This window comes from Neolamprologus multifasciatus, chromosome 6 (assembly GCF_963576455.1).
Source record: "Neolamprologus multifasciatus chromosome 6, fNeoMul1.2, whole genome shotgun sequence".
In the NCBI taxonomy this organism is placed as follows: Eukaryota; Metazoa; Chordata; class Actinopteri; order Cichliformes; family Cichlidae; genus Neolamprologus; species Neolamprologus multifasciatus.
The window spans coordinates 35617412-35631781 of record NC_140444.1 but is presented as its reverse complement, the minus strand read 5'-3'; the positions used below and the strand labels follow the sequence as shown (position 1 = coordinate 35631781).

Here is a 14370-nt window from a genome sequence, read left to right as displayed (position 1 = left end):
AGGTGTAGCAGTGATTACTGACAAAGACAAGAAAAGTAGGTTGAGAAGTAAAGTTTATTCCCATCACAAAGCACTGGGGAGGAAGACATGATGTGTCACAGACAGAAGAGCCTCTCAGCTACAGAGACAAGGTGAATGTTTGTGTTCTCAGACAAACTAACCCTGGGAGAAGAATGGCTGGAGCACAAACACAGTAACCTGGTATTTGCACATTTTCACCCACGTCTGTACCTGCTGACTCCCAGCTCATCCACTTTGATACTGGTGTATTACAACTTGGATCTTATTTTTGTAGTTTTTGATATTATTTGCGTTGTTTTGTGTAATATCACACTCTTTGACATAAGTGCTAAAGGTAGGGAAACTCAGTAACAGAGAAGATTAAGATTAAAGCACTGAAACTGGAGCTTAAACCTAAAATATTTACTATTTCCTTTAATTTTGTCCTCTAAAACTCTGCTCATCTCTTTGTAAGACAGTTCACTGACTTGCTTTTTTGTGTCACTAATACCCAAGTTGTAATAGAGCATAAATATCCTTTGACATCCACAATCTGTTGCAGGCATTTCACTGTCATTGCATAGTGGAAGGTGCAGCTTTTAAAACTTTGTAATGAATATACACGGACATTTTATGTTTCTCAGTGTTTTTCTTGTGTTAAAACGAACCACTTTAAAGACGTATGATGGCCCAACATGACTGTGAGGTGTAGTCCGGAGTAAGCAGCAGTTTTCGAAGTGGGACTTTGACGTTATCTAAATCTAAATAAACTTTAAAGTAAGAGCTCATTGTTTCACACTCATGCTTATAAATCAGTGTTGCTAACAGCGAACATTAACCCCCCTCAGGCGTCACCACCGCATTCTACTTCCTGGGTGGAGTTGGAGACTTCATGAATCTGGGTGGGGTTGGAGACTTAACGCTGCGTGGTGGAGTAGGAGACTTCGGGGCAGGGGTTGGAGACTTGGGGATTGGGGTGGAGGCTGGAGTTGGGCTCTTCATGGATGGCGCTGGGGTCTGGGTTTTAGAAGGGGTGGGGGTTGGGGTCTTAGAAGGGGGAGCTGGGGACTTTGGCTGCGCAGGCGTGGTGGCGGCTGCTTTGGGCTGCCCCAGTTTGGGCTCGGGGATCTTCTCTCCGTGCCTGTAGACGCTGACAGTGATTTCCACGAACTCACCACCGTACTTGTTCCGTACATTGATGCTGTACTTTCCGGAGTCTTCGGGGGTGACTTTGTTAATGACGAGGCTGGCAAACTTGCCACCGTCAAACGTGACCCTGGTGTGCTCAGTGGAAGCGACTTCCTGCTCGTTCTTGAACCAGGTGACCTCAGGAGTAGGCTCGCCCCACACGGTGCAGGTGAGGCTCAGGGACTAGAAAGGACCAACAGTCAACTCAAATCAAAATATTCACAGAATACGATTCATATTTTAGGTTTGTTACATTCTTACACAAAGATTTATTTATTCATGTGTTTATTAAACTAATGAAAATTGTTGTAATCACTTGACATTATGAGGTCAGACATTATAGTATTTATTTATTATTAACTCTGACCCACAATTTGAAGTTGAAGTTGGCATTTCTTTATAAACGTTTTTAGAATGAACCTTAAACTGCAGACTAAATATGAACTGAGGCATCTGTTCATATGACATCTGAACAAAAGCCATCCACAGAAGTGTTTTGTCAATACTGTACGCAACAGTACATCTCAGACTATGGTGTAACCAGAGATGGGCAGTAACGCGTTACTGTAATCCGATTACTTTTTTCAAGTAACGAGTAAAGTAAGGGATTACTATTGCAAAAACGGTAATTAGATTACCGTTACTTTCCCGTAGGAACGCTGCGTTACTGCGTTACTAAAACCGTGATTTTTTTGCGAGAATGTCTCATGACAGTGACGTAAGCGAGTGCGACGTTCGTGACAACAGCTGTGTGCAGATCAACAATGGACCATATATCAAGTGCGGAGAGAGTATGAGCGTGCAGCGTTTAAAGCGTGGAAGTACTGACCTTACTTTGAGTTTGATTCCATAAAAAGTGACAAAAACATTAGTGTCTACTGTTCACTGCGTGGGAAGAAAACTTCTTTTTACAGCGAAACAAACCCCTAAACTTCCAAGCAAGCACCGAGTAGCTACGACGTAATGGGAAATTCACAGAGAAACTCACGGATTCTTCCACTGACCGCTGTGGCACACCTGCACCAGGGTAAACCTCCGCCTACCTGCTTTACAGGTGAAAATAGAGCAACAGGACCCTAGTCTTTGACTTTATTTATTTTCTGCTGTGTTTTACTTGCATCTATTTGAAAGAGTGAGTGTAAACACACAAAAAATATTTTATTTTATGTGCTGGAATGTGCAGAAAATAGGTTTAAATATTAAACAAATTTCTTCCAGTCAGAGAATGTTGCATATAATTTAATTTTTGCTTGATGCATAAAGTTAAAAGATTAAAACTAATAAAACAAGTTTTAAAAAGAGACTTTTCCATTTGATTAAATTTTGTATGATGGATTATGTAGAAAAAGTAGAATTGGGCTGAAAGATCTATCACTTTATCACCTATTCAGGTTGTAAATCGTGTTTTTAAAAAGTAACCAAGTAACTAAGTAATTAATTACTTTTGAAAATAAGTAATCAGTAAAGTAACAGGAATCCTTTTTTGGGGAAGTAATCAGTAATTAGTTACTGATTACTTTTTTCAAGTAACTTGACCAACACTGGGTGTAACAGGTCTGAGCTGCTGAGTGCTTTTTCGTCATTCAGCTCTTTCCGCTCTCTGTGTTTATCCACCACTCTGCATTTAATCATTACTCAAGCATCATCTTCCACAACGCGTCTTTTCTCCCTCTGTAAAAAGACACGTTGATTGCCGAGAAAATGTTTACCTTCTCCTCCATAATGGTGACCACATCAGGTAGACCACCAACCACTCTACCACGGTCTGAACAGAAAAAGAAAAAGTCACTTTTCACTCCCAGACTTAGAAATCACAGATCTTAAAACTACAGCAATCTGTCTTTTTACATTTATTGTGTAGTGTTGTTATTGTGCACTAGTAGATCAAGTCTGAGATGTTCAGGGGAAGGAAGAGGAAGAATGAGTAAGACATTCATTTCTACTTTGCCTTTAGAATAAAATACCTTGCCCACAAATTCCTGTGAAAATGTTCAGAATGCTTAAAGAGCTGTCGAGGGCACTCGTGATTATCAATTTTTCGTCCTTGTAAGATGTGCGCTTAGTATAAACAGCTTAAAAAATAATTAATCAATGTACCTTTATTGAAAGATACATGAGGAATCTCTCTCAAACAGTCTCAATACAAGTTGTGAAATACTCACTCTTCTCAGCGAATGCAGCCGCCCTAAAAGACAAAGAGGAAATTCGATTTGATTAAAATTTGACATGATTAAAACCGCATGTCTACAAACTTGTGACACCAAAACACTTACTTAAGTCTTAGGTACTCCTCATAGGCATCTGTATATGCTACAAAACAAATGATTACAATGGAGTCAATTTTTCAAAGACAAAAGGTTTCACATCTTAGAAACTCCAAAATAAATAGACAAATAAATGAGACAATCACAGCAAAAGAGAAAAACTGTAATGAAAACAAATGGTGGCACAGATGCAGGTTTTTACCTTGTCCAGAGAGGTCAAAAGTCCGGGTGTGGGTCTTGACGCCATCTGAGATCTCCATGGAGTAATGACCCTTCTCCTTATCGGACGGATCACAGATCTGCATCCAGGCCATCTCAGCTGTACCGCCAATCCTCATCTTCTCAGAGGAGGCAATCTTACTCTCCCTGCGGGTTTACATCATGGATCTCAAAACTTAGTTATTAACTCATACAGAGTGAAAAAACAAACACAGACATTTCGTAGGCTGCTTTCAAATGTGAGATATAGTGACTCTAAGGCATAATGTCTGTGTGCTTTTACACCCCTTTAAAAACTCGCAGTGCTTTTCTACAATATTAAACACTCCTGATCAAAGTTGGACACAAACAACCCCCACAAGTGACACATTTGCATGACATCTCCTTTTGCTAACTGAGCCGCCCACAGAACTACTCAAAACATCTGTGTTTGAAGTGTTTCATAGAAAATTTGTTTCAAAAGATGTTATGATTCAATGCTGTCTTACATGCAGCAGCCTGGGTAAGCTCACAGACTGCCTATAAGTGTCTGTGAATAGTGAACTTTTGTTCCATATAAACAGTAAAACAAAATATCTCAAAAAGTAAAATAGCTAAACCTTAAAATGATCAACTAAAAAGAGAAATTTGAATAATCTAAAATATTTAAATTCACAACTGTACTTGTGCTTCCAGACGGTTTTCATCTCCTCTGTATAGTAGTTCATGTAGCACTGCAGTCTGATGCCCTCTGGAGTACACTGCAACACCAGCTCAGAAGCAGATGCACCTAAAGACACAAAGACAACCACCAAGAAACGCACAGGCACCAACAACAGGGAAATGACTTCAGAAGGTCATCACAGCCTCGTCTCTTAGCCAAAGCAGACTTAATGTAAATTTGTGTATTTAGAGAAAAGCTGTGGTTCTCATAATTGTTTCCAGGTTAACATGTACACGTATTTTATCCTTCTGAACCAGTTTCCAGCTCTGTCAGCATCAAACTGCAGCAGTACTGTTGCAGCTGACTTTGGTGCAGCTTTTCCACTGGACTTTTCTTAAGAAAGGCACTTCTAGTACATATATATATATATATATATATATATATATATATATATATATGTATGTATGTATGTATTAGGGGTGCAACGATACTCGTATCGATATTGAACCGTTTGATACAGTGCTTTCGGTTCGGTACGCATATGTATCGAACAATACAAAATTTTTAATTTATTTTATCAACTTTTCTTCTGACGATGCTGTCTGTGTTGAGAGCTCAGTGGATCTGCGTTTGACTACTCCGCCTAGGCTGCACTGTCGAGCGCAAATCCACTGAGCGCAGCGCAAGCTAGCAAGACAGAAGCTAAGCTCGTTGCAACATGGCAAATTGAACCTCCCCCACCCTCAATCAGATCTGGCGTTTGGAACTATTTTGGTCTTCATGTGACGTATGACCCTGAAGGTAAGCGTGTCATGGACAAAAGTAAGACAGTATGTTGGATGTGCCAGCAATGCTCAATTACATGGGTGGGAACTAGTGCGTTAGCGCAGTTAGCTCGTTAACGTGTTGACGCCGTCCAGCCCCACGCACATCCACCGTAGCTCGTTAACGGAGATTTGCCGTGTTGTGGCGTTAACGTCATTTCAACAAGATTAACGCTGACAGCACTAGTGGGAACACAATGAATATGACTGCACATTTACTCCGACATCATCCTAGTGCAAAGACAAGTGGAAGCAGAGAAAAACAACAAGCAGCATGCTACAAACTTTACCCGAGTCATTTAGACAGCCGTTAGCACATGATTCTCCTTATGGGGACCTGATATGTTTAATATGCTGCTGAGAATATAGCCCAGAAGAAGCTTATAGTATAGCTTTTATTTTGGAAAGAGCCATTTCTCTGTAATAAACTCTCTTTTCCAAAGATGAGTGATTTCTCAATCAGATAAGATTTATTTTTTTATTACTTTGTTGTTTCAGCAACATTAAATTTAAAAACTGTACTTTTGAGTTAAAATATATATTTATAATTTTAATAAATAACAAATTAAAAAAGCATGAACATTTTTTGTATCGAAAAAATATCGAACCGTGACACCAAAGTATCGAACCGAACCGAACCGTGAATTTTGTGTATCGTTGCACCCCTAATATATACACATATATATATATATATACTGGCCTATGCAGCAAAGACATTTTAACAGTTTGAGATGCTGTGTAAGTTAGCTGATCCAACCTACCAGCAATCTGGGCGATGGCATTGATGATGTCATCAAACACTGGAAATCAAAGTGGGAAAAACGACACAATGAATACGGTACAGGAACCTAATATGACAATAACAAGAGCTAATAGCTGACCCATCACAACACTAAAAATGTACCTTTGCCTGAAATGTCAAACACAGATGTGTCCTTTCCTCTGTCGTCACCGACTACTGCCTTGTAAACACCTTGATCTTTTCTGGAGAACTGAATAAAAACAAGGTTATTTTATATTGCATTATATTTTTCAGCGTGGATTGTGCAGATGTTACCATTGGGAGGGGAAGAGCACAGGATCCAGACATGACATTGGGGGGAGTATCTGGAACAATCTCCTCATCGTCTTTGTACCAGTGTAAAGTTGACTCCTTCTTCACATTAGCCACCTGACAAGTACAAAGATTAAAGGGTTTTGTTTTTACAAGAAAGCAAAGCAATAAGAAGTGAAACAGAATCAATAAACATGTGGAAAGCACATCTGACATGTGGTTCAGAGTTACAGGAAATCCTACATAATTACGTGGTTTTGTTACCTTGCAGACGAGCATAACAGTGCAATCCTCGGTGACAGTAAAATACAGATACTCAGAGAAATGTGCGCCTACAAGGACAAGAACAAAGAACCACGTGAATGACATAAATTAAGGCCGCACAAACTTGCTCAAACTTGCTTGTGCCAAAGGGTTTTTTTTAAGTCATCAAAAATATTCCTACCTTGCTTCCTAATGTGCTCTTTCCTCTGAAACTCAGCCTCCTTCAGAGCAGCCTTGAACACTAAATGAGTAAAAACAGACACAGATGAAATGCTCGCTGTGCTGGTTGGTGCAATCAGAGAAACAGAGGTTTTTACAAAAGTTTCCAAAGCAGTATTCCCACACGAGTTATATGGACTTCTATGTGAGAGATGGGAAACTCTCACCATCTCCGACCAGGACCAGGGAGCTCTGGGTTTTGGCCTTGCCATCATGGATCTGAACAGTATATGTGCCCTCATTGGCTCTGGTGAAAAGATCCACTGTCATCTGGATGATTCCAGTGGCCACATCGTGACTGATCTTCTGTCCCTAAGAGGAATAAAATGATGACAATATTAAACTATGAGAATTTCTATGTGTTTAACTACTTTTACCACTCATTTGTAAAAAAGGAAAGACTACTTTACACTATCTGTTCTGCTTTTAAGAAACTACTAGAATAATATAATAAAAGATTTGTAAAGTTTCCTTGTCTTTGTTCAAGTAACATATGGGTTCCTTTACATATTTAGCTAAACTTTACTTTTCCTAGTAGTCATATTATCATGTGGAAACATTTTATTTTGAATGAAACTAAAGAATAAAAATGAAGTGACCCTGAGCCGACTGCTTGGCAAGAATGATGTTTGTGTGTTTGTCTGGTTGTTTTTTTTTTCTGACTGAATGCTGTTTGAGATCATATCAGTTCAAGAAAGATGTGAACCAAAGCTGGGCTCCAAAGTTTTACTCTTAAGTCCTCAACTTCATATTTATGTCATGTAATGTGTAGAATGAAAGTCCAAAACGCAAACTTCAGATGTAGACTCGATGAAACAAAAGGCCAGCTGCTGATTTAGCCGATGAAATCCAAGTTAGATGCAAACTGAAGTTAAATAATACAAGATGCAAAGTAACTAAATCCAGGAAACCAGAAGAAACATTCCAGGAAACAGAAAGGGAAGTATGACATGACAAGGAACACACCCAAACTAAGGCCCGTACCACGTACCCGGGTATTTTTGAAAACGCCGATTTTTTTGCACCTTTCGTCCACACGTAAACGGCGTTTTCGGTCACTGAAAACAGAGATTTTTAAAAACTCCGGCCAGGGTGGATACTTTTGAAAATTCAGTTTTTGCGTTTAGGTGTGGACGAGGTAAATGGAGAAAACGCAGCGTCAAAGGTGTGCGCATTTTTTGACGTCACACTGTGCGCCACGTTATTGTTTCGGTGAAATGAATTTCTACAATGGCGGACGTAGACAAATTACTGTTGCTGTTAATTTTACTCTCTGCAGTGTTTAACCCTTTAAGACCTACCATAGAACCAAGTCTGCCAGAGCTTATATTATATTTTTACATGCTGTAGTGCCATTTTTGAGAGCATTTCAAGTTGTTATACATCAATTCAACTATTACAGCCTAAATTTTAATAATATGTCTGCATTAAGTGCATAGTAATCACATAAATTGCCAAAAAGTGCAATAAACTACAAAAAAATTGAAAATCGTTTTTGTTTTTTTAACATATATTTCTAGTTAGAGAAATTTAAGAGGCTTATCCCTCAAAACTGTAAATACAAAAAAGTTGCACAAAATAGTTTCCCACCACAGGAAATTTATTTTGAGTGTCTTCATAGTTTTATTTTTGAAATACACCAATTTTTATATACTGCAGGAAAAACGAAAATAAATATTATGATGCAAATTTGCAAAAAAGCAGCATATGCATCAAAATAAACTATTTCCAGCAGTGCAATTTGAGTCCTTAGCATCCCAGAAACGACACAGAAAGTCATAAAGTCAAACATAACTTTTAAAAAACACCAGTATAGGCTCATGAGGCCCTGATGGTAAAAAAAACTACATTTCCGCGAAATGACGTCACTTCCAGTTTCGGGCAAGTAATGGCGGCCGTGCGAAAGTTCGCACTGATGTCTATTCCAATGTAGGAAGTGTTACAAACAGCTGATTGGATCGGCAAAGTGTGTTTCTGGAATATTATGTTTTTGTTGCTGCAAGCGCTTTTTATGCAGTTTTTGCAAAGCTATATGTGGAAGGAAACTGTGACCGAGGACAAGCTGATGGCATAAGATGTAAGTACAACTCCTCCGGTTTCATATGCAAAAAAAATTAATGCGCTAGCTTACAGGGTTGCAGAGCTACCGGGATTTAAAAATAGTTACGCAAAACAGAGCGTGCCCGCTCTGACCGGTTTTAAAGGGTTAAATGCTTACATATACACACACACTTACTGTCCCTCCACACATACGACTCAGTTCTGCTTCTATGCGCCATCTTTGTTTACTATTTCCCACCGAGGCTTCTAGACTTCTGATTGGCCAACATTTCTACACGGATAGGAATATAGCGCCACCTGCTGCTTTGGCGTGTTCCTAGCAGCGTTTTCCTTCGTTTTTGGCTTTTATGTGTGGATGGGATTTTTTTTTTATAAACAAAAATGGAAAATCTTCGTTTTCAAAAATACCCGTGTATGTGTGGACGTAGCCTTTAAATACACACGGGGCGGCTGTAGCTCATGAACAGGTCATCCACTAATCGATCCGTGGCCGTTCTAGTCTCCACGCCAAAGATGTGGAACCTTAAGCTGCTCTCGATGCGTGAATTGTGAATGTCAGAGAAAAAGCACTTAGATGTAGTGCGTGTATAAATGTGTGTGTGAATAAGTGAATTAGACATGCTGTAGAAAGCGTTTCGAGTGCTCAGGTACAATAGAAATGCACTATATAAGAACCATTTACCAGTTACATGCAGACACAGAGGGCAATCAGGGATGAGTGAAAACACCTGGGTAACAGAAAACAGCTGAAACCAATCAAAGACAATAATACAGGGGAAGTGAAACAAAATACAACACGAGACATAAATGACTATCAAAATAAAACATGAAGTAACCCAAACAGAGAACACCTAACAGAGGAGACAACCTGACCAGATACACACAGACACTGGGAAGGCTAGAGGCTACACAAAGTGTCAGAAACATAAAAAATATTAAAGATTAACAGAAACCATATTGCAAAGATAGTAAGAACTTAAGACTAAACATGGAGACATTACTAAAAGAATAAAATCATGAAAGTTATCAACTAAACTCTAAACAATCAAAATCAAACAACTAAAATCAAAATAGAGGATGCTTAATGACTAATAAGAGTTCAATGTCCTAAAAGCAAGAGTTCAAAATATCTCGATGTGTGGGAATGTTCAATCACTCAGGTAAGAAAATCCCCAAAAGTTGATTCTGTTCATCTGGATGTAGCGTTTTCGGTGGGAGAAATGACAGTGGGATGACTGACGAAACGCTTCTCCCACTGAGAACGCTGCGTCCAGATGAACAGAATCAAGAATTCAAGACGTGTGATTGTATTTTTCTATTAGGACTGAAGAGACACAGAAGAGAAGACTTTCAACTCACTCATAATTAAATTTCACACTCACTCATTTCTGAAAGGTCGACACCTTACCTCCCCACTCGTGACTTCTTTGTCGTTGACAATGAATCTGTAGGACACAGATGGTGAAAGTTTGACTGCCTGCAACCAGAATCGCACGTGTCCTTTCTCCAGAACCTCATAGTTCAGACCATGTTTCAGAGGAACAACTGAAAAAGAAAAAAACATTTAAAAATTAGTCTTTAGTAGGAAACAAACTGGATGTAACTGGGTTTGATGGTGAGGCACAACACTCACTCGGATGTCTGATGGCATAGCTGAGCTCCAACATAGTGTTCAGGGCTGCAGGAAAGATTCAAGAAAACAAATATACTCATAAAGAAACAATTCAGAGCGAGAAGACATTTAGAGCAACTTGTAGACATGACTGACCATCCTCAGTGAGAGTATGGCTGGCAGAGACTCCATCTGTGTCAGTGACGACGACAGAGTATTTGCCCAAATCATCTTTATCAGGGTTAGTGAAAGTAAGTCTGGACCTGTGAAATAAAGGTAACATCCATTACAATCAGGACATTTAAAGGAGTTTTCAACTGGGATTCAACAGGATGTCAAACATAAAAATTATTTCACAAGTCACTGTAATTCAAATTTGCTGTTATTTAAAACAGTGGGTTTGTTACAGTGTCATGTTACATATCCTAATGGTATAGTCCTCACGATTTCCTCATACTCTTGTTAAAAATATTCTGGTACATTTTGGTCCAACTTTTTTTTTTTACTTTAAACTTAAATCAGTAAATTCCCATTAAATGCTAAGGCCATACAATCACCTGTGACTTGTTTGCCAGCTAAAAATACAAAAAAGTGGCCAATAATGAGCTTTTTTAGAAAACACTTGAATGAACCATTAGATTTTTGAATGGAAACATAAAAACTTGATCCGGCTGTGTTTCATGTTTTCATTTTGAGTTCACCGAAGCAAGATGACAAAGGAAACTAGTTCAGGCCCCGAGGGAGAAGCTCAATGTTTGCGCTGGTGTATTTACTGAATGATTCATTAGATTCGTCCCGCCGTCACAAACGAAGGACACAGAACAAAGTCAAAGCTCAAAGATCAAGCTTACGTTCTGCCTTTAGCTGTGACAGCCACTCTGGGACAGTCACCGATGGGTTTGTAGTTCTTCGACCACACAAACTTGGACGTCTCGCAGATCTCACAGGCCTCAAGAGACAGGAAGACATCTCCAGTCTCCTCATCCACACCAGCCACAATCTCCTTAGTGCCTGCAAATTACACGTGAAACTCTCCAGTGAGTAATAACAAAAATAAAATACTCGCTGTCATAAAACTGAGCTGTCAGATAATCTGTGTTAGTGTCATAAATTAAACTGATAATCATGATATGAACAAATTCAATTTGCGTTGCAGTAATTTGCATGTGTTTGCAGGGAGAAGTGATCAAAGAGATTCACCTTCCAAAGTGTGTACGCATCTTTTCAATGATATGTCAAATATTACAAAGTAAGGAAGAAAGCATTGCTGTGTGTCTGTGGAAATGAAAAAAGTAAACTACATGAAAGCACTGCAGCCTCTATGTTTCGACTGTGTGAGAGAAATTCTCAAAATACTGTGATACCACACAGTTTTCATTTATATATGAAATTTGATATCTCTAGTGAATGCTAAAGTTCTCTACTTAAAAATGCTTAACTGTAATTATCAGTGGTTTTGTGTTTTATGTCTGCTCATACGATGTCTAAGTATCTTAATAAAAGACAATTATCATGCTGTCGTCTCACATGTCTCTGAATGTTTTGCCAATATAAAGGATAAAGTGCAGAGCTGGCTGCACACGTTCAGTTTGTTTGCATCACCTGGAATAGCTTTAGCACAGACCGGCTCTGACAACTGGGAAGGTTTTCCAACACCGTGTGCATTGACAGCACGGACTCTGAACACATAGCTTTCACCTTCCTGCAGTCCGGTCACCTACGAAAACCAGGGAAATATCATCACATGGAGAGTGTGACTTGGGTGTGGAAAGAGGGTTGGCCATTTGTTGGAACATGCATGATGCACCAGATTTGCTACCTGCAGGTAACGGTGGCTCACAGCTTCCTGATTCACAGTGACGAACTCTGATGAGCCCTTCTTAGCCATGTCCACAAAGTATCCAGTGACAGCACCTGCTCCAGTATAAATGGGAGCCCTCCACAGGATGACCAGAGAGTGGCTTCTGACCTCACTGAAGCTCAAGTCATAGGCTGGGCCTTGAATTTACAGAAACATCATCAGTGCCAGAAAGAACACACGACGCACGAGCTGCAGTTGAACTGGAGTCAACGCAACGAAACTGACATTTTTATCGGTTACGTTTTTTATTTTTATTTATTTATTTATTTTTTTTGGGCTTGAATTCAAATGTTTTTTTAACCTTTAATCAGAGATGGGCAGTAACGCGTTACTGTAATCTGATTACTTTTTTCAAGTAACGAGTAAAGTAAGGGATTCCTATTGCAAAAACGGTAATTAGATTACCGTTACTTTCCCGTAGGAACGCTGCGTTACTGTGTTACTAAAACCGTGATTTTTTTGCGAGAATGTCTCATGACAGTGACGTAAGCGAGTGGATAATGGATAATATATCGAGTGCAGAGAGAGTATGAGCGTGCAGCGTTTAAAGCGTGGAAGTACTGACCTTACTTTGAGTTTGATTCCATAAAAAGTGACAAAAACATTAGTGTCCGTTGTGCGTGGGAAGAAAACTTCTTTTTACAGCGAAAAAAACACCTAAACTTCCAAGCAAGCTCCGAGTAGCTACGACGTAATGGGAAATTCACAGAGAAACTCGCGGATTCTTCCACTGACCGCTGCGGCACACCTAAAACCTCTGCCTTCCCCACTCCTGCTTTACAGGTGAAAATAGAGCAAAAGGAGCGCTAGTCTTTGACTTTATTTATTTTCTGCTGTGTTTTACTTGCATCTATTTGAAAGAGTGAGTGTAAACACAAAAAAATATATATTTTATGTGCTGGAATGTGCAGAAAATAGGTTTAGATATTAAACAAATTTCTTCCAGTCAGAGAATGTTGCATATAATTAAATTTTTGCTTGATGCATAAAGTTAAAAGATTAAAACTAATAAAACAAGTTTTAAAAAGGGACTTTTCCATTTGATTACATTTTGTATGATGGATTATGTAGAAAAAGTAGAATTGGGCTGAAAGATCTATTTATCACCTATTCAGGTTGTAAATCGTGTTTTTAAAAAGTAACTAAGTAACTAAGTAATTAATTACTTTTGAAAATAAGTAATCAGTAAAGTAACGGGATTACTTTTTTGGGGGAAGTAATCAGTAATTAGTTACTGATTACTTTATTCAAGTAACTTGACCAACACTGCCTTTAATACGTTTTAAAAGCCTTGGATGCTCATTTTATAGCTACATTTGCAGCAGTTCAACAGGCACTTTGGTGAATTTGCCTCTGTCAAAACAACAGCCGCCATACTCACTGTGAGATGCAGAGATAACTCTACAGAATAAAGTCACATGGACAATCCCGTACCTGGCTCTTCCATAGTCCAAGCTTCACATTTCATTGGAATGCTGGCAGCAGATGGTAGACCAACACCAGCCATGTTACCAGCTGTGACCCTGAACTCGTAAAAAGTTCCCTCCTTCAGATGTTCCACCTAAAATAACGTGTGGCACAATCATCAAATGAATGAATAAAGTAGTAATAATAAAGTGAGTAAATTAATCAAATTTAGCTTTATCAAGTACAAGAAAAACTTAATCTTGTGTCTGATTACTCACAGTGCACATTCTTTCTGTGACAGCGTTTAGGTTGACCTCCTTCCAGACTAAAGTGTCAGCGTCCCGCTTATCAATGTAGTAAGCGTTAACCTTGGAGCCACCACAGTGTTTGGGACTCTTCCAGGCCACAGTTATGGAGGAACCATCAGAACTCAGCATGGTGATCCCAAAGGGAGAGCTGGGAGTTGCTGAATTACAAAGTTTCACATTTAATGAAGCTTCATATTTAAACTTTGTATGACATCATCTTACATAACGTCTTTCAAAGTTCAACATTTTTTAATCAATCTAGGAAACGATGACTGTGATCGGCTGCGTGTGAGCCTGTCATGCACTTTCTCACGCTTCGCTGAGCAGCTACTGCAACGTTTTATCGTAAAGTTTTCAACTCTTGTGCTGAGTAACTGTCAGACTTTGAAGTGTGAAGTGTTTTGTAGAGTCCTGTTAAAAATACGCCTTGTGTGATCAAAACACAA

At 39.1% G+C, this 14370-nt stretch overlaps 2 protein-coding genes across 11 annotated transcripts in view; one reads left to right on the top strand and one right to left on the bottom strand.

Annotated features, from left to right (window-relative positions):
* LOC146517529 (uncharacterized) overlaps positions 1 to 14370 on the top strand; it is a 149371-nt gene that overhangs the window by 130956 nt on the left and 4045 nt on the right. The gene's annotated exons all lie outside the window — the stretch shown is intronic.
* The window catches only part of myom2a (myomesin 2a), a 31683-nt gene continuing 17349 nt past the window's right edge, over positions 37 to 14370 (bottom strand). For all 9 annotated transcript variants that reach the window (XM_085164330.1, XM_085164331.1, XM_085164323.1 and 6 more), the window contains 20 exons: positions 13895 to 14082; positions 13644 to 13770; positions 12168 to 12346; positions 11951 to 12065; positions 11200 to 11359; positions 10505 to 10611; positions 10370 to 10414; positions 10145 to 10281; positions 6843 to 6987; positions 6638 to 6697; positions 6457 to 6524; positions 6196 to 6309; positions 6043 to 6130; positions 5900 to 5938; positions 4335 to 4440; positions 3655 to 3818; positions 3462 to 3498; positions 3351 to 3373; positions 2898 to 2953; positions 37 to 1371 (listed from right to left, as the gene is read on the bottom strand). In XM_085164330.1, the coding sequence (XP_085020456.1) occupies positions 865 to 1371; positions 2898 to 2953; positions 3351 to 3373; positions 3462 to 3498; positions 3655 to 3818; positions 4335 to 4440; positions 5900 to 5938; positions 6043 to 6130; positions 6196 to 6309; positions 6457 to 6524; positions 6638 to 6697; positions 6843 to 6987; positions 10145 to 10281; positions 10370 to 10414; positions 10505 to 10611; positions 11200 to 11359; positions 11951 to 12065; positions 12168 to 12346; positions 13644 to 13770; positions 13895 to 14082 (2465 nt within the window). In that variant the 3' untranslated portion in view covers positions 37 to 864. The remainder of the gene's footprint in view (positions 1372 to 2897; positions 2954 to 3350; positions 3374 to 3461; positions 3499 to 3654; positions 3819 to 4334; positions 4441 to 5899; positions 5939 to 6042; positions 6131 to 6195; positions 6310 to 6456; positions 6525 to 6637; positions 6698 to 6842; positions 6988 to 10144; positions 10282 to 10369; positions 10415 to 10504; positions 10612 to 11199; positions 11360 to 11950; positions 12066 to 12167; positions 12347 to 13643; positions 13771 to 13894; positions 14083 to 14370) is intronic.